The following is a 22747-nucleotide window of genomic DNA, read 5'->3' as shown; positions in this document are numbered from 1 at the left end:
CAGTAAACCTCTGATTCTTTCACTGTTCCTCTTCCCTCATTGCAGCAGGAAACTGGCTGCATTTCAGAGCCGTCCCTGGCCTTTCCTGGGTGGGAAGGTAGCGGTGGGTGGCTATGCTCTTTTGGAGGAGGTTAAGAGGATCTAGAAAGTTTTAACACCAGGAACAGTCTGTTCAGTGATTTAGCCTGAGATTTTTAAATAACTTGGCACCATTGTATCTGTAGAGGATCAATATGCCTTGTAACTATGTTTACAGAGTTTGTGATTTAACCTCCGGGGCTGGAAATACTCTGTTGTTGGAACTGCCGTGAGAATTTGGATAAAGAGGTCATCAAATGGGAGGACAGAACGAAAAGCCTTATCATTTTGAAACATCTCTGGGGGATGGGAATACACTGACACCAGGTAGATTTAGTGAGAAGATTGTGGACATTTGAACGGGAAGCTGAATGTTTGATGAAAAATCTCCAGAATAACTAGAATGCCAAAATATGTGGGAATTTTTTCTTCTCCTCTTCAGCATGGCTTAAGTTTTAAAGGGAATGCATTGAAAGCAAGAGAAATAGCAAAATGTGATGAAACGGAACCCAAAACATTTATATTTGAATTTTCATGGTGCTCTGTACTTATGGATCTTTTTCCCTAAGCCATCTGCTTGCTTTCAAGCCATTTTTAGGCTCCTGGTTCCCTCCAAAATGCATTACTGAGGGCTCTTTTGAGTTGGGAAGGGGTGGGGTGTGTGAGAAGAGTGGGTATGAAATCTGCCTTTCCACACCCATATTAAATTGGATCTTTTGTGTGTTCTCTTCCTGAAATAATTTGTGAGCACAAACATTGAGTCAGTTGTGTATTATTTTATTTTGTGGGTGGTGGTGAAAAGGCACTTCATTTTTCTAGAATGAATCCATTTTTGAAGTTTTAGGATTTAAAAAAGGAAAGTTTGTTTTCATGAAGTCAGTATGCTCTATCATTTTGTGTCCTTTGGGGAAGCAAGTGGTGGTATGTGTTTTAGTCTGTCTGAAAAGTGTTTTTTCAGTTGGTTTGTTCACTGGCTTTTTCACTCATGGATGTATATAACAGGAGCTACTTCATTAACTGACTAATATTTTAAGCGAAATGAACAACTGCATATACATGTGTATGTATACTCTAGTGTTTTTGCTGTTTAAAATAGAAGAGAATTCCTCTTGATGTACTCAGTTCCAAATGAATTATGACTTTAAACATTTCTAAGGTTTTCATAAAAGCCTAGCAAACTAAATGGTCCTGGTTTTTGTTGTTTATTTAGAGAGGGAAGTCAAACAAGATGATATTATAGCAGTTAACCTCTGAACAACCCTGATTTTGAAGTATTAATATATTTTATTCTAATTTTATCTGATAAATATAATTTGTATTTTTTTAAGAACCCCAGAGACTGAACATGATACATTTAAACTGAAAGCATTAAGTTGAAATTTTTAAATGGGCGACCAATTTCTCTGAGATACAGTAGATTTACTGAAGATTATGGACATTGGAACTGAAAAGCTGAATGTTTGAAACACCCTCTTAGTGTTGGAATTTTGGTCAACAGTTTCAGCTTTTTGTTGAGAATTTGTATATATTCACTCTCAGATATTAGGACCAAGGAGTAAAACCAAAAGCATTTTAAAAACAGGAGAGGGTTTGTATATGTGTTTTATTTAGAGACATAAGAGTAGTTAAGGTAAAGGGGTACATCATAGTGAGGCTTGTTTATTTTGGGAAATGGCTGGCTTTTTAAGGGAATTAAACTTTGTTTCATTTGCCACTGTGTATGCCTTTTTCTAGGGGAATGTGGCCTAAAGATAGCTTTTACCTACTGTCAACTGGTGTCATCAAAATAAAAGGCGTTGCTATTAAAAAAAAAAGAGAGAGATACTGCATTTTTCTCAGTGAATTGTGTTTTAGTTTAAGACTTGATTTCCTTAGGCAGGTTAAGGGTGGTTCTTTAAATTGTCTTAAAATGAGACACTTGCCCTTAAATTTCCAACTATTTAAAAAAAAACACATACAGGGATTGGTCTTAGCCTTGTAAGTGTGAGAACTCTTAGAAGAGAAAGTGTTCAAATTTAATTCTAATTTTACAGTTTAATTTTCTAAAGTCAGCAACTTCAAAAATCTCTGCAAAAGGATGTCTTATAAATGGCAAAATATTATTTTGAATCTGAAGTGATCTGTGAGGCTTCTGAAGAAATAATTGGGTCACTAAATGTTTTCCAAACAGGCAAAAAATTTTTGCCTTCAGAAATGGGTATGCCTTTAGAGAAAACTGTTCTTAGGGGCTGAAAATGAATTATAAAGGGGGCTAAGAAACAGTGTCTTTTTAAAAAGCAAAAAAGGGGTAAAAAGTACTAGAGGGGGAGGATTTTCAGGCACTTTTGCTTTAGTGGTTGTAGTTGTCAATATATCTTTCCACACATAGTATTCAACAAGGATGTTTAAAAGTAGAAACATTTATGACACTTTCAGTAAAGAGGTTTTCTTATGAATATTAAGTTTTTGGGGGGCTTTACATAAGTTTTAAAATGGTTGATTTAAAAACCTTTTCTGCATTATTTGGAGGAACGGTGGAAATCGATTTACCCTCCCCATTTTTATTTCCAACTAGAAAGTACACTTAACAGATTCATAAAAATTAAATTTTCTTCACTGCTAGAGAAACCTTAACTTGTTATTTAAGTTCTCAGTGTTTCAAGATGACTTTCCTAGGGACTGTGGTATTTGACTATCCTTTGAAAGAGTTCTACGTTTCCAGAACCCTTTATTTTCTAATTCAAAGGAGAAAGATGAAATTTTATTCCTGTGGTTTCCCAGATGGAGAACTTTGGAGTAGAGGGGAAGAATTGTAATTCCATCACTAATTTATTCAAAGTATAGTGAACTCTTCCAAATGTAAAGTTTCAATGGCACAGCTTTGGGTGGAAAAAGAGCAAAACGTTCTCATAATTATGTTTTAGAGATGAAATACATGACATTAGCCATTGGAAGAATTTTGATTCAAAGGTCTGAACCTCTAATCTTTTAAAATTACCTTAATATATGTCATTTGAATCTATTTTATGTGTTTGGGTACTTTTAAGGCTTATTTTTTTTTTGAATTTATTTATTCTAGACTTGAATGTGTAATAGCTAGTTGACAAAGGCAGGCTAGGGAGTATACAATTTTGAAACGTTACAAAAAATTCCAGATCTGCTTAGTTGAGTGAAAAGGGGGACCAACAAGTGTTCTTTGTTGAAGTTTAGGGGTTTGTGTTGAAGCCATATATGTATTGGTTATACCTCCGTTGATTTTTGTGTGTGGGGCTAGTAGTGGTGGTGATGTTGTCATTAGAATAAATGCATGAGCCAAAGGCATTTGAAAAGCATATATTTGCCAGCTTTTAGAATTTAAATTTAGTCTTGGTCTCCCTCCATCCTCTTAAAGGGTTCTTAAAATGTGGCTAATGTCTTCCAGAAAGTGCAGCTTAGATTTGGGGATGGGAGTGTTAGGGAGAGGAAAGGGGAGGGAAAAAAAGCAGCAGGGGAGACGAAGGAATCGGAGGAGCGAGTCCGGGGCTGGAAATTCCAGACGGGGGGGGGGGGGGGGGGGGGGAGGGGAGGGGGCGAGGAGGCTTTCCCGCTTCCCTTTCAAAGAGGAGCGGCTGGAGAAGGGGTCGCGGACACCCGGTTTAGAAGACCCGCGCGGTCGATTCAGCCCAGGGCAAGGCTGTTTTTGCTTTCGGACTTTGCCTGCCTTCCCTTCCCCTTTTCAAAAAGCAGAGAAAGTCGCGGCGCCTCTTCCTGGAGAGCCCGCGCCAGCCGGGCCGCCCTAACCCTTCTCCGCCCGCCCGCCCGCCCGCCCAGCCCCAGCCCCAGCCCCAGCCTCGCCATCCCTGCCGCCTCTGGCTGGGGCCGCCGCCTTCCTCCTGTGAACAAGTCCCCGCCCGGCACATCCGCAGGCCTGGGTCTCCCGGGATCCCCGAGACCCCAGCCTGCAAGCAGCCCCCACACCCCCAGCCTCGCCCACGGGGTGGAGTGTTCCCTGGCCGCAGGGCGTGGACCTTTCCAGGACCCCGCTGTCTCCGGACCTTTCCATTCTAAGGCAAAAAGCAAGAGGCCAGTGGGTCCATACGAAGTGAAGAGAAAGAGAATGGATTAAGGGAAAACGAGGCAGAGAGAGGTGGAGAGAAAATGGGGGTACCTTAGCCACCGGGCTTAGAACCCTGAAGAGTGAACTGTCAAATCTGTCATCTTAGTACATGGCCTGTCTCCATGTAACTGAAGTCATAACAAAAGAAGTAGAGCAACCCCAGGTTCTGTGGGGGATTTTGTTCATGTTGTAAAAGACAGGCAACGGGTCCTCGGCTTGGCCACTTGCAAGGCTTGGAAGATCCTTCTCAGGGCCTCAGCCAGAGACTGGCTCCATGTTAATCAAAATCGGCACACCATTTCCTCTCTCCCTGCTCACACCTTTTAAAATGCTTGTCAAAACAAAGTAAGAAAAGATCTCTCCTCGAAAAGCATGGACTCAAGAAAGCATGCTTATTTGGTTATTGATAAAAGTTTGATTTGGGTAGAAAATGATCATAGAGGAGAGTGCCGGTGATAAGGAGGTATTGCCAGCAGGTTCAGTCCCCAGTATGCTGACTCCATTCTACTGGAACTTGCATGTCCCCTCTTGTTCAAAGGAGACTACTTGTCAAGCCCTAGCCGGTTTGGCTCAATGGATAGAGCAACAAACGCCTGCGAACTGAAGGGTCCCAGGTTCGATTCCACTCAAGGGCACATGCCTGGGTTGCGGGCTCCATCCCCAGTAGGGGGTGTGCAGGAGGCAACCCATCAATGATTCTCATCATTGATGTTTCTCTCTCTCTCCTCCCTTCCTCTCTGAAATCAAGAAAAAAAAATTTTATAAAAGAAAAAATCCTCACTCAAGGATATCCCCCCCCCATTAATTTTTAGAAGGGGGTGAGGGAGAGGAGAAGACACATAGCTTGGTTGCCTCCCCCACATGCCTCCAACTGAGCAGGGAATGAACCTGCAACCCAGGTAGTGCCCTTGACTGGGAATCTGAACCCCAGACCCTTTGGTCCATGGCCCACACCCTGACTGACCACTGACTGAGCCAAACCGGCCAGGCAGAGACTACTTCTTAGTGTGTGGCAGGGGTCATCCTAGTATTGAAAAAGCAGGGCCAACCAGCTGTTGGTAAGACCTTCTTACCTTTGCAGCACAGTAAGTTGGCAGTGAATAGTGAGTACTGAAGGAACAGGCTTAAACAAGCGTCACCCTAAACAAAGACCGCTGAAATAAAACGTGTGTGGATTATGGATAAATCACAGGGGGAAAGTAGGTCTGAACCTCGTTTTAATAGAGTTGGAGAAAACCTGATTGCAAAACACTGAAATGTAACTAACTGTACACACAACCAACAACATCAGAAATGCAGTCGGACTGCAGAGCCCAGGCTCCCGGGATTTGATTTCTGGTCGTGTGATAGAGGGTAGAGCATGGCTAACCGTCAGGAGACTGCTTTTGAGTGAAACAGAGAGCAAAGAGCTGGATGATGGAAAGAATTCTTGACTGGGTTGTCCAGATAGTTTCAAGACCCCTCAGGACAAGTCTGATGATTAGATAAGTGGCATTTTGGTGGCTAAAGGCATAGAAGAGACCTGTCAGAATGGGTGGGAATTTTGCTGATAGTTCAGGGGAGAATTGTGGAGAAAATCTCTCTTAGAGAAGAGGCAGGGCAAATGGAGGATCTCTCTTCATTTTCTGTTTTCCTCTCTACTGTGCTTGTTCCGTGGATTCTAGAAAAGAGGATTAAGGAAAACTTCAATTTTTATTCATCTTGAGTTAGTTTCCGTCAGAAAAAAAAAAAGTAGTCCTTTATCCAGATGTTTTGACCGCTTGAAATGTGAAATTTGGTTGGGGAATTTAGTTGATTGGGAATAGATAGAATCTTTAAGAAGAGAAATCAGAAAATTCAGAAATTTAAAAAAAATTGTTGTGTGTGAAGGTTGTTCGTGGGGTCTGCTGAGTTCTTTGGCAACAGGAGCAGGGAAGACTCATTGAGAATTCCTGAGGAATCATTCAGAATTCTGGAGGCTCGGGGAGGAAGCTGTACGAGGTCCGAGTCTCATAAACTAGCCTCGGTCCCCCGCGCAGTCCTCGGAAAGGTCTCCCAGGAGAGTTAAGTGTTTAAAAACAAGAGCTTTGGAGTCAGGCAGTGATTGGGAAACTGGGAAAGTTACTTAACCTCCTTTAGTCTCAATTTCTGTACAGTAAACTGGCTCTCTTACACATTAGCTATTGTTATTTGTTTTGGATATGGACCTCTCTGCCTGCTTTTGGACTGTGTGTTGCAGCTTCGGGCAAATATCTAGGGCTGCTTACGTATAACATATGTGGATTGGGCATGTATTTTGTATGGGACAAGGAGGGGTAGACATAGTGAAGGGGATTTGTGTGTAGGTTGTTTTGATAACTAACCGTATGCCATGTCTCTTACCCATTCTCTCAAACAAAAGGCTGAGAGAGATGGGGTGAGCATGGTGGGAGTGTTACTGATTGTTCCTTAGGGAAATGGGCTATATATTCTATTTGTTGTTGATGCCTTGATCCCGGGCCAGGTTCCTAGCTGAAATGTCACAGTTTGGGGCTACTGTCTCAGGTGCAAGTATGGTAGTGACATTGGTGAGAGGCGAACCACCCTAATTTGGCCGGCAAGGTAGGTGTTGTAAGAATTCAGGATGAAGAGGGTCTGGGGGAAGAAGAAATGAGAGCAGTTTCCCCACTTGGTGGGAGATAGGCATGTTTGCCTTAATGTTCTGCTCTTGGTAAACTAACACAATAGGCATTCAGGAGTTGGGGACCCCTGGATGCCCAGGAAGTGAGTGCATGCAGTGTTCCCTATTCCCTTGAGGGGTGCTGGGGGTAAAGCCACAGTGTCCTCACATCCTTCCCCTGGCCCCCTGGACTAGAAACAGTCCCCAAAGGTGTGCTCAGAAGTCACCTTCATGTCCACTTCCTCTCTTCAGCCCTCGCTGCTCAAAAGGTGCAGACACCCATGCACCATCCTACAACCCCTGCGGACATCTCAGCCCAGGGAAGGAGGATTGGACCTTCTTTTAGTGGGGTGGGGAGGGGATGGGCTCTAATCGGATGTGGTTTTTGGCCACTTAACAGGCTTGTGACTTTAATCAGTTACTATAAAGGGTTTTACAATTAGATCATGCAGAATGACTGGATTGGCATTTGGGATTGCTTGGGGCTCGTCAACTTGCCATTAGGTACTCCGAGGAGGAGAAAATGAGGGGAGACAGGAACTAAAGTGGGGGCTGCTGGGTGGAGTAGACTTGTTGAGGGTGTCTATTCAGAGTTACAAATATTTATTCTACTTCCTCCTCCAGGTCTGTAAGTTGCTTGGGCGGGGAGGTCCAACTGTAATAGAGAGCAGTTGCTTTGGCGGGATTTGGAGACAAGAGCCCTAAATTAGAGGGCAAAGATGATGCTTCACAGACATACATGGCTCTTGGTGGCTGCATCTGGTTAGCGTGTTCCGAGCAAGGACTAGACATAATAGGACGTTGGCTGTGGAGGCAGCAGGGTTCAGAATATTTCCTTTACTCCTGTTGAAGTGTCCACTCCAGCAACTTTTTATTTCATTTCAAAGAAGGGAACATCTTGCCGAGGAAGTCATTTTATCTAGGGTTTTCCTCCCTATGTTTATTACTGTTTAGTTCAATGCTGCTGCTGCTGCTGGCTTTTTATAGAATAGAATAGAATAGAATAGAATAGAATAGAATAGAATAGGGTAGAATGATACCTGCCCAGAAGAGGCTGGGGGTGGTCAGAAAGTGGAATTAAATGATCTTCACAAACCTCATGTGTTTTTCACTTTCCTACTCTTGCTCCTCACTGACCATCTTGAATGAGTAGTTTCCTTTGCTCTCTTCAAAACATCCCATCATCAGCAACTTTAGCCTGTGTGTGTGTGTGTGGGGGGGGGTGTCTTTGCTAGTTAGTCATTAGCCATTGGGATTTTAAAAAAATAATATATTTACAACTAAATTCCATGTCAGAAAATGTTTAGTAAGATGGCATGGACTTCTGTGATAGCTTGCATATTGCTGCGAAGATGGCTACCTTTAATTGTGTACCCTTTCATGCATGTGTGCATGCATTCATCTACTTATTTTTATATTCAGGGTCTACTGTTGCATGACATGCCCTCTGCCAGATACTACAAATAAAACGAGGAACAAGGGAAAGACCTTGGTCTTCGGGTGGAGATAAAAAGAAATATAATTTATCAAATAATTTTTCTCCATAGGCTTTCACATTTTTCACTTTATTCTTGGTAAAAGTATATATAAAGTTTACTGTCCTAATCATTTTAAATGTACAGTTCAGTGGTATTAAAAACATTCACATTGTTTTGCAACCATCACCTCCTTTCATCTCCAGAACTCTTCATCTTGCAAGACTGCAACTCTGTACCCATTAACGGATACCTCCCCATCGGCCTCTCCCCCGGCTACATCTAAACTCCTGCCAGTTCTGCTTTTTCCTACATATAGCGATCACCTCTTCATCCTACATGAAATGGGGGTCTTTGCCTAACCCCTCTTCTGTATTAAATATTAATTACTTTCTGGGTTTTTAGTTAGCATGATTGCGTCTTGTTCAGGGTGGAGAAGGGACTCGGGTTGAGAGGGGAAGCTGCACAAAAGGGGTAAAAGATAAAATCCCTGCCCTCCAGCAAGCACTTTCACTTTAGATCCAGGAAAAGCGGTGGGACAGCAGAGGCCAAGAGACTGTATAGTAAAATGAGAGGCACACAACCTCAGGAACTCAAATAGAGGTAAGGGAAGCTTTGAGCTAAGCTGTGTTTTGGAGGATAGGCAGAAAAAATGGAGGCTTGGGTTCAGGAGAGAGCATTGTCGAGAGGGCTGGCCTGCCAGTGGGGACAGGGGCTCAGGTCAGTGGGCAGATGTTTCTGTTTCTTTCCTTTCTCGGGCATTTTCTTGGCTCCTGAGCACTGTGCCAGGTGATGTGGGTCAAAAGATGAGCTCTTCTACAAGCATAGGGAGCATTCATTGAGTGTCTACTCAGAGCTAGTCACTGTTAGTTCAGTGAGTCCTCAGAAGGTATTAATCTTCATTCTATAGAAGGAGGAATAACTGAAGCTCTGCGTGGTTAAAGTAATACCTTGATCTAATGCTCTGAGAAGTTGATTCTTATCTTGAGCTTTTTTCATCCGGGAGCATGAGGTTAGCAAATAAAAACACACCCAACAGTGATCTCTCCATGCTCCAAATCTTCTTTTTTTTTTTTTTTTTTTCCAAATCTTCTTACTCCCCAGATGTTTCATACGTGCTTTGCATGGTAGTATTTCTCTCCCACTGTTGGGGTTTTCAGGCAATCTTGAGTGATTGAAGAAGTCTAGGTAATTCTTCCTTTGTCTGGGTAGCTGAGATGGGCATTGGGAATATTTTGCTCTTGGAAGGAAATCACTCATGGAGGAGGGCTTGAGCGGGGTTAGAATTCAGGTATCAGTCTCAGCCCTCTCTCTGCACATGTGCAGACTGTGGGATCTAGGATCAGTACCTTTTCCTGGATCTCGTTTCCTCATCTCAATCCTCCAGAAACCCCATAAAATAAGCTGGCTAAGTATTTTGAGTTGTATGAGCCTCCATCCTTTAGCACTTCTATTAGGAACCTGGGCTGATACCGCCCCCTCCCCCCCTTGCTTTTGTTTGGGTTCAACCTTGGAGAAAATAGGAGGTGGTGGTGGGGAGGTCAGGGAGGGACATCCCTTTGTTACATTCCTACAGAACCAATTCATAGTTCATGCATGTTTTTATTTAATAGTTCATACATGTTTTGAGGAGCAAGAACCCATTTACCTTTTTTCTTGACAAGCAGGAGCAGGCTTCCGGGTACAGTGACACTTGTTGACTGGTGTCACCATGGGCTGGTCCCTTAACCCCTCTGAGCCTGTTATTTTCACTGCAGAGAGGAAATAAGAATATTCTTGATCTTCTGTGGTCGATTAGAGCAGCGGTTTTCAACCTTTTAAAAAATTTTATCTCACGGCACACAAACTACGAAAATTCTGGGGCACACCAAAAACTGAGTTTTTTGCCCATCTGACAAAAAAGTAGGTATACTTTTTATTCATTCACACGGGATGGCTATTGTTTCGTTGGCTGTTGTCATTTTTATTTTATTTTATTTGGCAGTCTAAGGGGAGAGAGGTCAGTGCCCCTGACGAGTCAGGCACTGCATATTTTAAACATTCTTGGGGCGCACCAGTGAAAAGTCGCTGGGTTAGAGGCTCACATCATCCTCTTGCCACGGTTCTAGGTTCGTAGGAAAATGTGGTGCAAAGAAGCACTTTGTAAACTCTATAAAGCACTTGGCAAAGGCGAGGTATTAATCAGATTATCACTAACTGATGACACCCCAAAAGGGCGGACAAAAGAAGGTGATTCTCGCCCTCAGACCGATGCCCGACTCCTCGCGGGGGTGACCGAGCTGCAGAGGCCCCCCAGAACGCTCGCTGGGGAGGAGGGCCTTTCATCCGCAGCGCCCAGGCCCGGAGGAGCCGATGGCCCCCGGCTCTTGCCCCCAGCCCAGCCCTGCCCAGCCCAGCCCACCGCACTCCCAGGCCCCGTCCTGCCTTCTCAGTGGGAGGCCTCCTCCCGCAGCCCCGCCGAGGTCTCTAAGGAATGCCGCCTCCCGGGCCATTTTCTCCCTCCCTCCCGGCTCCTGCGGCCCCACTTCCAGCCCCGACCCCCAACCGGCTCCCACTTAAATGCTTGCAGGCCTGTGTGCAGCGGGAGCCCCTCCCCCACAGGACCACCTCAGTCACAGCCTGACCACAGGGAGGTCGGGTCTGGATTTACTAAAGGACCCCGGAGGGGGAGCCTGCCCCTTGCCGGCTGCCTGGCTCGCCGATGGGGTCGGGTTTCGGCTGGTGGCTCTGGAGAGAGAGACAAAGGGCAAAGTCCCGGTCCCCACCCCCACCCCCACCCCCACCCGGCAGCCCCCAGCGCCGGTCCCCTCCCCCTCCGGCCCGGTGCGGGGAGCCGAGGGCCCCCTGGGCCGGGCGGGACCGGCTCGGGCAGAGTCGGGGTGCCCAGGGGATGCCGGTGGCAGAACATTCTAGACTGGTGGGGGCCCTCCGGGTGCATCCTCTGCCCCCCTCCCTGAGCGGGGCCCACCCAGCGGCTGGCGGGGGTGGGAGGGTGCGCGCTCGGCTTTCCCGGGGTAGGTGAGCGGGGCTGGGGGAAGGGGCCGCCCACGTGGGGCACAGGCCGACGCCAGCCCGGCCGCTCAGCTGCTCAGACCTTCTCAATTGCCCGTTCATGAGGGCTCCCCTCCTCCCCCCAGCTGCCGCCGCCCTCCCCCACCCTCAGCTGCTGCCGCCCTTCCCAGGCACCTCTCTTTCTCGGTTGCCCTGCCTGCGCCCACTTTCCACGCTTTCGGTCCCCTTGGCTGTTAGGGACCTGCCCCCTGCTCCGGGGCAGGGATGGCTGAGACCTATTGGAAGGCACCGTTAGCGGTCCCGGAGGGATCCCCGGACCGGACCGGACCAGACCGGACCGGACCGGGATGGGGAGCCCGGTCAGGGGAGAGCTGTTCTGATGACGGGCCGCCTCGCTAGGGAGAAGCAAACACCAGCTTCCTGAAGCTTCTGACCACCAACAGGGCTTTGGCGGCCCAAGTGGAGGTGATGAGTCTCTTGAGGTTGTTCACCTCGTGTTGGAGGGACGCGGCCAGAGCTCCTTTCCGTGAATAGAACACATGATTGTTTCTACGCCAATCCTGGATGCAGCCTCATCCTTTCCCGGGGAACCTTAGATTCCAAGAATAACTAAACCCCAGTCTTTTTCTCGGTGCAGAACTGTGAGCTGCAGAGACCGATTCCTCTTGCTTCTGAGAGCTTCGCCTCCGAATCCTTGTCTTGAGCCGGGCTCTCCAAGCTGGCGGTGCCCCCCTAGGAGACACCCCACCTTTCTCCATTTTGCAGGCATGTCCCGCGCTGCCTTCCGAGTGCCAGCTCCATCCTTAGCTAGGTCTCTGGGCCTCAAGAGTTGCCAGACTTTTGGGTTCTTAAGCTTTCAGGGGGGTTGCTGACTTCTCCACGAAGCAGCGGGAGAGCTAAGCCAACATGTCCTGTGAGGCCCGGGCAGGAACTGGTCCTTCTGGCCCCCTCTCACCTTTCCCTCCGTCAGAGCCTCACCTTCACCCTCCTCACCCCCAGGGAAGACCCCAGAAACTTCCCACTGCCAGCTTGAGGAGGATGGTGAGCGGTGGCCGCGGCTGGTAACCCAGCGGTTAATCCCGTCCCCACACCATCGCTTGCCTCAACCAGGAAGGCTGCGCCGCTCACATTTGCTCATCTCTTCTTTGGTCCCCACATGTCAGGTTTATTCTGGTGGTCTCTTCTCCACGCCTCCCGGCCCCCACATTCCCTTTCCTCCCACTTCCCACTGGAGCGCTCACGTGGCCGGCTTCGCTTAGGTGGAAGAGCAAGATTCTAGGCAGAGAGAGAACCGTGGAGGGAGGAGGGAGTGACATTTGGCCCAGGCAGACTTGGAATTTGTCTGGAAAGAGCTGCACTGACTCAGAGCTTCTGTTTTGGCTTCCTCTGGCGCTGCCCAGATGGGCAAGAAAAAAAATACGGGCGCTCCTGTCAAACCATGTATTTCCGAGACGAGAGAATCGAGCAAAGTATTTATTCTTGAGGTTCGCTCGCTCGCTGACACCAGGCAGCACCTTCTCACTCTGCGTCACACGGTTGCTTCCCGGCCGGTGCCAAGCCTAGATGAAATTTTGCGAGATCGAATGTTTACCCTTTTACCCGGCTAACAAATCGGACAGCCATCCAGCCGTATTATAGTGCAGTTAGATCTGGTGCAAGTTAAATCCTGTGCCCAAATTAGAGCCGCATGCAGTAAAAGCCAGTTGGCACGCATTTAGCCATACAGAATATGGGCACTTTTCCTGCTGCTGACATCGGGGCTGTACAGACTCTGCTGTGTTCACACTTCATGGCAGAGAGAAAGCAGCGAGGTTTGGTGAGATGAGCAGAAACCACTAATCAGGGGCGGGCAGGGGAGGGGGAGCTGAGTTCCAGTCCTTCCTCAGAGATGCCACGTTCTTCCCTTTTCTTGAGCCTCAGTTTCTCCCCCTGTAAAATCAGAGCGACTGTGTCGGACCCTCTCAGGCTTGGGGCTTACAGCTCTCCTGCCTCACTGTATGAATCTTATTTCCTTCAGCTGAACCTGGTGTGGGGGGTGTGTATCCTTGGTCATGTGGAAGCCCAGTGATAATATCCTCTGTCCAGACTCCAGGTGAACCAGGAACTATTCAGTATGGTACACGGTGCCCTGGCCAGGTAGCTCAGCTGGTTAGCGCGTCATCCCGATACGCCAAGGTTGCAGGTTCAATCCCTGGTCAGGACACATACAAGAATCAACCAACGGCCCTAGCCGGTTTGGCTCAGCAGCCTGTGAACTGCAAGGTCCCAGGTTCGATTCCAGTCAAGGGCACATGCCCGGGTCTTGCAGGAGGCAGCCGATCCATGATTCTCTCTCATCATGGATGTTTCTATCTGTCTCTCCCTCTTCCTTCCTCTCTGAAATCAATAAGAATATATTAATTTATTTTAAAAAATCAACCAATGAATGCATAAATAAGTGGAACAACAAATGGATGTTTCTCCCTCCCTCTATTAAATAAATTAATAAATAAATAAGGTACAAGAGCCTTCCAAATGGGAGGGATTAGGGTTCAGCCCAAGTCTTCTGTGGACTTGCTTTTCCCCTGCTGGTCCTCAACATTAGTGCCAGAGTTGGCGCACATGGGGGACGGTGCATGTGTGCCGCATACATTACAGAGAACATGTTGACGGGACCACAGGTGCGTTCAGTAGTGTCCCTGCCTTCAGGTCCCTTCCTATACCCTGGCCTTCTCCTTGGTGCTGGCACTGCTCAGCCTGGTTCCACACTTTCCAGTAACTGGTCAGTGTTTTCCTTCCCAGCCCCAACCCTGCTCAGCAACCCACCTGCCCGCCCGCCTTACTGCCTGCCTGCCTGCCTGCCTGTCTGGCTGCCCTGCCTCTGGATCAGCCTGGCACGGAGCCCTGGGCATGAGGCCAGCTCCTCCCCTCCCCAGCCCCGCCTCCTTTCTCAGCTATTGCCATGCCTGGAGCGTGCCAGGTCCGCCCCCTTCAGAAGCTTTGGACAATTATTTTTTTTCTCCACCTCTCCACACTGGAGGGAGGAGGCAGGGTGGGGAGGAAGGACTAGGTCAATGGTGATCTTATGGAAAAGGCACAGGTGGGCACCTTAGGACATCTTTTTTATGTGTGACTTCCGTACATACTTTGGGAAAAACAACTGGGAAGGGAGCCAGCTTTGGGAGAGCACTTCTACTCCCGTGTCAGCCGCCTGGGACTCTTGTTGAGGAGTCAGATCACCCACTTCTGAAGGGATCCGATGGACAGCCCACCTCCAAGCCTCAGTTACCTTTGTCCATTCCCTTCTCCCATTCCAAACCAAAGTGGGGTCCCCTGCTGGACTGTAAACTCCATGAGAACAGGAGGCACGCCTGTCATCGACACTCCAGGCTCCGCACTGTAGCATTGTGCCCAGCCCCATCCAAGAGAAATACAGCCCTAGCTGGTTCAGCTCAGTGGATAGAGCTTCGGCCTGCACACTGAAGGGTCCCCGGTTCGATTCCGGTCAAGGGCACGTGCCTGGATTGCAGGCTCCTGGCCCTGGTTGGGGGCATGCGGGAGGCAACTAGCCAATATGTCTCTTCCTCTCCCTTCCATTCTCTCTTAAAAAAAAAAAAAAAAAAAAAAAAAGTCAATGGGAAAAATATCCTTGGGTGAGGATTAAAAAAGCAAAACAAAACAAAAATGCAGTGGGGGACCCGCGTAAGTGTACATTTTCTAATAGCTACATTAAAAAAGAAAAGGGAAATTCATGAAAAGATTAATTCAGAGATTAACTTAAAAATTAAATGAAAAGATTTGTTCAACATGGAATCATTATGAACAATGAGAGATATTTTACTTGGGGGTGGGCACGAAGTCCTAGGAATTCCAGTGTGTCTGTTTTCACATTGAAAGCCCATCTCTAGTCAGAGCCTAAGTTTTCATTGGAAACATTTGTTCTGTATTTAGATTTCATAAACTTTAAAGATGAAAAAGCTAAATTATATAAACAGTTAAAATTCAATGGAATTAAAATTCAGTTGCCCAGCTGCAGTAGCCACATTCCAAGTGCTCAATAGCCACATGTGACTAGCGGCTCCTGCAGTGCGGACAGCACAGGCCCGTGCCTAGTAGGTGCCAAGGAAACCTGTGGAAGGAATGACTCCAGCAGCGGCCTCCGGAAACCTTGAGAAAAGTCCTGGTCTGGAGCTTTTTGACTGATGATTGGAATTAAATGAGCCTGGTGTGTTTCTGCAGGTTTGAAACATCTCCGTTGCTCCCTCATTTCCAGTATCTAAGCACTAACCCCCAACCCCAGTCAAGCTTGGCTTTCTTCCCGACAGACCTGCAGGTTTGAGTGAAGACGTGGACACCATGGGGATGAAGTTAAGTGTGTAGATCTGTGGGAGGGTGTCTCTGTTATGAAGGATTCCAAAGTCTTCATTAACCCCTGACATTTTGAAATTATGGGCAAAAATGTTTGCATTTTTCTGGCGGAAAGTGATCACGTTTTCTAATGGGAACCAAGTCTCAAAAGAAAGGTTAGAGTTGTTATTTTTTAAAAAAAATATTTTATTTATTTCAGAGAGGAAGGGAGAGAGAGAGAGAGAGATAGAAACATTAATGATGAGAATCACTGATCAGCTACCTCCTGCACGCTCCGTATTGGGGATCGAGCCTGCAATCTGGGCATGTGCCCTTGATGGGAATCGAACCCGGGATCCTTCATTCCCAGGCGGATGCGCTAGCCACTGAGCAAAACCAGCTAGGGCAGGAAGGTGAGAATTATTAACATAGACCATTAGGGCACAGAAAATCCCTTTATGAATGTAGGTGAACAGGGATCAGGGGTACCCAAGATCCTGTAAAGTTGACTAATCCTTATCCTTTTTTCCAGATGTAAGAAACAGGTCCAGAGAGTTGAAGGCTTGACTGGCCCAAGGCCCCACAGCCTGCTAGGCAGAGAGAGTCACGGCCTGGGGGAGGGGGGGAGGTGAAGGATCTAATCTGGAGATCTCGGTTTAATCCCAGCTCCCTGTGGAGATAAAAGTCCAGGTTTGACTCACAGTAGGAGCCTCTGGGGATTGGAGCCTCAAGCTAAACAAGATTTCCAAAACCCTACTGCCTCCTTCCTCCCTTCTGCTGGCTGGCCCCGCCCTGGTTTAAAGGAACTCCTCCCTCTAGGGAGGGGTGAGGCCGTCTTCAGGATTGAAGATGGCTCCTTCCTGTCTGGGACTGGGGGTGGAAAGAGGTAGGAGCAGGTTCGCAAAAAGAACAGTCCCTGAGGCAGTCTTCAGCCCTCCCCACTTCCCAGGGACCGGAGTCACTGTCCCTTTGTGCATTGTGAGAAGGTCCCATCTGTCTGCTCCTCCATACCCTTCCTGCCCCCAGCAGGCGTCTAACCAGGGCCTGGATTCTTGCTAATGAAACACCAATAGGAAAGCCTCAAACGCATCCATTTGGAACCTTTATCCCTGCCCAGCGTGATTCTGTGGTTAGAGCATGGATCTGAGCTCCGAAGGGCAAGGGTTCTGTCCCTAGTCCAGGTGAGTTCGGGAGGCAGCCAATAGATGTTTTTCTCATCGATTTTCTCTCTCTCTCACCTCTCCCCCTCTCTTCCACTCTCTCTAAAAATGGAAAAAATTTCCTTGGGTAAGGATTAGCAAAAAAAATTTTGGAACCTTTAATAACTTCAAAATCAAATGAGCTAGAATAATTAAAAGAACAACAACCCTTGTACTACAAAAAAAGCATAAAAATGTGGAGAGGATAATGTAATAAATTTCAGTACCCATCCCCTAGTTTTAAAAATTATCAATTTATATCTAAACAGTTTTCTTTCGTTCTGTTCCCCTGATTACTTTGGAGAAAATCCTAGTTATGCCATTTCATCTGCAATTATTTCCATACATGTTTCTAAAAACGTAAGAACTTTAAAAATCATTAATTTTTTTAAACCATTTTTTTAAAAAAGTTGATTTTTAGAGAGAGGAAGGGAGAGAGAAGCATCGATGTGAGAGAAAAACATCTATTGGCACACCGTCTCCTCCCCTCCCCCCCTTTGGAGGGAACCAAAAACCTGGTTTGTGGCTTGACCAGGAATCAGCCTGCCACCTTCTGGTATACGGGATGACACCCAACCAACTGAGCCACACCAGCCAGGGCATCACTGATTTTAGGGAGAAGGAGATGGGTGTGAGAGAAAGAAAGATCCGTTGTTCCACTTACTAATGCCCTCACCGGTTGAGGATCAAACTCGGAACCTTGGCATACCAGGATGACACTTGAACCAACTGAGCTACCTGGCCAGGGCCATCACTGAGATTTTTAAAAAATTAACAGTATTATCAAATATCTAGTCAGTGTTCAATGTGCCGTAGGGTCACTTTTTATCGAACGGGAAATGTTCTGGGAAATGGAGGTGGGTTTGGAGCAGCACTCCTTTGGCAGGCCCACGGTTGGTTCATTATGTTGTGTGAACTGTGAATATTTTAAATTTCTCCTCAAGCCTGACACAGATATATTTTGGCAAAGGCCTGTGTCCTTAATGCCATCAAAAAGGCAGCAGAGCCCTAGCCGGCTTGGCTCAGTGGACAGAGCCTTGGCCTGCGGACTGAAGGGTCCCGAGTTCGCGTCTGGTCAAAGGCACACGCCTGGGTTGCGGGCTCGATCCCCAGTTAGGGGGTGTACAGGAGGCAGCGATCAATGATTCTCTCTTATTATTGATGTTTCTATCTCCCTTCCTCTCTGAAATCAATAAAGAAAATATTTTATAAAAAGGCAGCAGAGTGGACAGTGCAATGAGCCTGGAAAGAGAGACGCTTTGGGTTCGAATCCTGGCTCAGCCCCCCAATCTCAGGACCCCCTGTAAAACGGAGCTGGGAGTGAGGGGTTTATAGGAGGTGCCGAATCTGAGTCTGGTGTGAAATATTAGGCTCTTCCAAGTTGACCCATTTTCCCATTCAGTCTGTCAGTGACACTTTTCTGAAAAGGTGAAAAGGACAGGGCTTCCTGCCCAGGGAGAACTGCCAGCTGTACTTCTGGGTGCCCAGCCCCGCACTTCCTGCATCTCTTACTGGATGCTCTCTCCTCTGATCTCTCCTGTAATCCTCCTGGGGCTTGAGAAGAATGGTCCCTTGGCTCCTGTGGTCCTCGTGCCCCCTGCCTGTCTCTTGCTTTAGAGAGGTGGGTCCCTAGGGTTGCTCTGTATCTGGGGAGCAGCCCCAGGGCCCCGTAACTGCCCACAGGTCAGGGCAGGCAGAGGTCAGCCGAAGATACATACATATGGGGTGTTGGCACCAGGGAAATAATTACTCCGGTGCATCTCATTTGCTCTGCCTGGGGCTAGTGGCTTCTTTCTTTCACTCAACAGGTTTGTCAGCTCGGGGGTGGGTGGGTGGTGGTTTCCCAACGCATGGAGTTCTCTTGCCTTTCCTGAGCAGCAGATGTTGGGGTTCAGGCTGGGCTCTGTTTATTACCTGCAGAGCAAAGGCGCGCTGCTCAGCTCCAGTGGATCCACTAGGGTGCTGGAGCGGGTCCCTTTAGTTGTCACGGGGAAGTGGGACTCCAGGCTGTGTTATTGCCCCGCCAGTGCAGAAGACTGAACTGCTTTACGATCACTCTGAGCTGCGCATGGTCAGCCCTGCCTTCCTGCCTCTTCCCGTGCCTACCTGGGCACCTGCAGGCTCCCGGGGCCCGGGACAGGGATTGAGCACCATGGCGTGGTAGGCACCTGCTTTCAGTCCTCAACGCCCTATCTGTCCATCTTCCGCAGGAGGAAACTAAGGTACCCAGCAGTCAGGGCTCTCTTAGCTTCCACCTGGATCCCCCCACCATCCACACTGCCCTTGCCCGGCTGCGGCTGTAAATGTTTGTAAGTGGAATGGGTTACCCACGGGCCCGAGGAAAGAGAGTCCATTTGTCTGCGTTGCCCCAAGTGCTCTGGGCCGGAAAGAAACTAGGTAGCACCGAACTTCAGAGACGAGGCCAAGGGCTTAAAGACAAAGGTTCCTCGTGTCCTCTGCTGTTTTTGTCAGGGTTGGAGGCCTGAAGGGGCCTGGAGTGGGCTCCCAGGGCTGGGTCTGTGCCCTGAGGGGTGAAGGAGGGCGGGCTACAAGATGTCTTTTCCTTCATTGGTTGGATGGCCCTGTCCCCCTCCCCCCTTCTCCTGGAACATTCCACACATTCCAGACTGCCATTGCTTTCAGGATATGGATTAACATCCCAAGCAGATATTTGATTTCACCACCCCAACCCCTCTCCAACCCTTCCCCCCGCCTGAAAAGAAAGCCCCTAAAACTAGGAGTTTGAAGTAGGAGGAGGGTATTTTTGACCTTTGACCTGAGATAATACTAGGCCATTTGAAAGCTATTCAGACTGAACTCTACTGCACTGGGGTTGCTTTAAGCAGACAGCCGCCACCCCCCTGCCTTCTTCCAGAGAGGTCCCTTGTGGGGGGGCGAGGTCCTGGGTTTGGGGACATGCCTGGGAGCCAGGTCGCCGATCTCAGTCTTCCAAAGGCGCCATAATTCCTTCCTCGATTCTCCAACAGTTTGACTTCCACTGTAAGAGGTCCTGGATTTTCTCTGTCCATTTGGCCACCAAATGAGTCTCTCCCTCTTAACCCTCGAGTTATCACAAGAGGGTGGATCTGTGGACCTGGAACCGGACTTGTGTTTGATCTTTATTCTTTTGTCCTGCTGTCGTCTGACCTCCTTAGATCAGATTCACGAACCAACCAAAGTAGACAGCCATGGACATAGATTCTCTTCGCACTCACCCTCATTTCCTCCTCAGTTATTTCATCCCCAGGAGAGGTGTCCTTAACATACGTCATCCGTGGCGTTCCACGCTGAGCGCAGAGCTAGAAGGGTCTTGGGGACCCTTTCGGTTCCATTTTACAGCTGAAGACACTCGCGGTCCCCCAGGGGGGAAGTAAGTGAGCGGGCCCAGGACAGAGCCAAGTTGGAAACATCTGTAGTTAGAGCTTAGCATCCCTTCCCTCCCTTGGTGCCATGGGTTTCAACACTCCTTTCTCCTGGCTTGTCAGAAACTGACATGATCCCATTGCTTAGGGATACTGAGGCCTGAAGCTTAAGTGGCTCAGTCAGACGAACACCCAGTCTGAGGCAGTTTAAGGGCTAGAACTGGACTTTCTTGCTTCCTAGTCCAGTTTTTCCTCATACCACTAGAATTTTATTGGACTGTGTCCCTGAACTAAGATTTTGTGATCAAGGATGGATAGGCAAAGACTGTAATGACAATTGACCACTGCAGACAAGTCAATTAAAATGTTTAAGCCTGAAGATTAGGGCATCGATTTGGGTGGTAACCAATTTCCCTGGGAGTCAACCTTGAACCTGAAAGCCTTCTTGGGGGGGAATTACCTTTTTAAAGGGGAAAGATGGGAAGGAGAAAGTGTAGTTAACTGGGGAGAGGGAGGGGAGGTGGTGGTCAGAATGCTGGGTTATGTGTGTGTAGATCACTCCCACTTTAGTATTCGCAAATGCATCTAGTATTATACTTTTCGTACTTACTCTAAGCCCTTTGCTAAGCTCTTTATCATATTGTCTAACATTACCTTGTATACCCCCCCTTGAATAGGTATTATCCCTGTTTACAAAGCCCCAAAGGAATTAAATCTTTTTTTTTTTTTAATCTTTTAAAGATCAGTGCTCGGAAGTGGAGGCCAGGTTTAAATTTATACCTGCACAAAGCACTTCTGCACTATGACCCTGATATTGTTTGTTTGCATATATGTCTCCCCTAATAAACTGAGCACCTTGAGGCCAGGCACTTTGCCTATTTTGTGTAAATAGGTAACGGATTAATGAGTAATGTCTTATGTGGCTTTATATTTCTGAAACATGGGAGGGGGGGCGTTATAGATGGTTACTGAATAAAAGTTTCTCTAGTGAGAAACCTGAGTAGAGAGACGAAGCAGATGTGATTTTTAGGGAATGACGTTACCCTAGTAATGCTTAGGGGCGTCTGATTTTGATCTTCCTATCTGGTAACAGTGATAACAATTGTTATCGCCACACCAAATCTCTGTTCCCAAAGTTTATCATTCTTATAGACTCTAAGACGCTGGTGTAGAGAAGGTGGGGAGATAGCCTGGCACAGGGATTAAAAACGGCCAAGTCACAGTCCCCTGAAGCATTCCAAACGGTCGCTAATCCTGTTCCCTCTAATTTCAGGAGTCGGAAAATTCAGATCCGAAATATCCCACCCCAGCTGCGATGGGAAGTGAGTGACTGGGGAGCTCTCAGTGGCGTGGGTAGTGGAGACGGGAATGAAGCCTGGGCCAGCCTGAGTTTGGCTGAGATGACTGGGGAGGTCCGGTCCTCTGGTGGTGTGGTTGGTGCTAGGCCAGGGATGCTGGGTGGAGGTTGGCTGGGTCTCACCCTTAACCTGAGACGACCAATGTTAGTCCTTGGAACGTTCGTCCCTATAGAGAAGGAGGTGGGAAGGGTGTTCCCTGAGCCCCAAACTTCGTGATGGCAGAAGTTGATTTCGGGCCCCAGGTGGCACAGGTCTACTTCTAAAAAGGCCCCAAATCCCTCTTTGAGCTTAAGTACATGTCTGCGAAGAAACCCCGACAGGTCACCACCAGCGTAGGTGCCCCAGAAAGGGCAAACTGAACAGGTAATGATGCTCAATCCCCACCCAAGGCTCAGCCTGCGCCCCAGTGCTTTGCGATGCAGGGTGTCTAGTGGCTGGCCTTGGGCTAGTCCCCGGGATGCTCAGAGTAGCTTTCCTTCTTTCTCGTGCTCTAGGTCCTGGACAGCCTGCTTGCTCAGTATGGAACAGTAGAGAACTGTGAACAAGGTAAGAGTGGGCAGAGGTGGTGGGTGGTGGGTGTTGGGGGACTTTGGGGACTTTCCATGGGCAGATCTATTTGGCATGCCCAAGGAGGACAGAGTGTGGTAGAGATACACTGGACTGAGGATCTGGACATGTGGCTCTTATCTTGCGACAGGTCCCTCCTCTGTTCAATGAGACTTGAACAAAATCACTCATTCTTGACATAGGGTCCCAGGCTGCTAGGGGTCAACCAAGGTAGAACTAAGATTTTAGAAATAGCCCTAGCCGGTGTGGCTTAGTGGATTGAACATCGTCCCATGCAGGAAGAGGTCACTGGTTCGATTCTTGGCCAGGGTGGGCTCGGTCCCCGTGTATGGGGCTTGCAGGAGGCAGCCAGTCGATGTTTCTCTTTCATTGATGTTTCTACCTCTCCTCTCTTCCTCTTTCTCTAAAAATCAATAAAAACCTATTTTGAAAAAAGACTTCAGAAATGGTTTAAGAATGGAAATTGAGTGTTTATCATGGATAAGTCTTACTTTAAAAGCATTTCGATTCCCCCTTTTTGGCTGGAATAATCAACTGGTTGTCTCTTTTTTTGTTAGAATCCCTGATTGTTAGCGACATGTTTTTTGGTCAATGAAAAAAAAAGCAGAGGATTTTTTTTTTTAAATATATTTTATTGATTTTTTCACAGAGAGGAAG

The 22747-nt window shown here is 47.6% G+C and overlaps 1 protein-coding gene across 1 annotated transcript in view; it reads left to right on the top strand.

Annotated features, from left to right (window-relative positions):
• The window catches only part of IGF2BP1 (insulin like growth factor 2 mRNA binding protein 1), a 38220-nt gene that overhangs the window by 2643 nt on the left and 12830 nt on the right, over positions 1-22747 (top strand). The window contains exons 3-4 of the mRNA XM_059668284.1: positions 21439-21487; positions 22018-22069. Of these exons, the coding sequence (XP_059524267.1) occupies positions 21439-21487; positions 22018-22069 (101 nt within the window). The remainder of the gene's footprint in view (positions 1-21438; positions 21488-22017; positions 22070-22747) is intronic.

The sequence above is a fragment of the Myotis daubentonii genome, chromosome 16 (genome assembly GCF_963259705.1).
Source record: "Myotis daubentonii chromosome 16, mMyoDau2.1, whole genome shotgun sequence".
In the NCBI taxonomy this organism is placed as follows: Eukaryota; Metazoa; Chordata; class Mammalia; order Chiroptera; family Vespertilionidae; genus Myotis; species Myotis daubentonii.
This window is presented reverse-complemented; position numbering and strand designations above follow the sequence as displayed.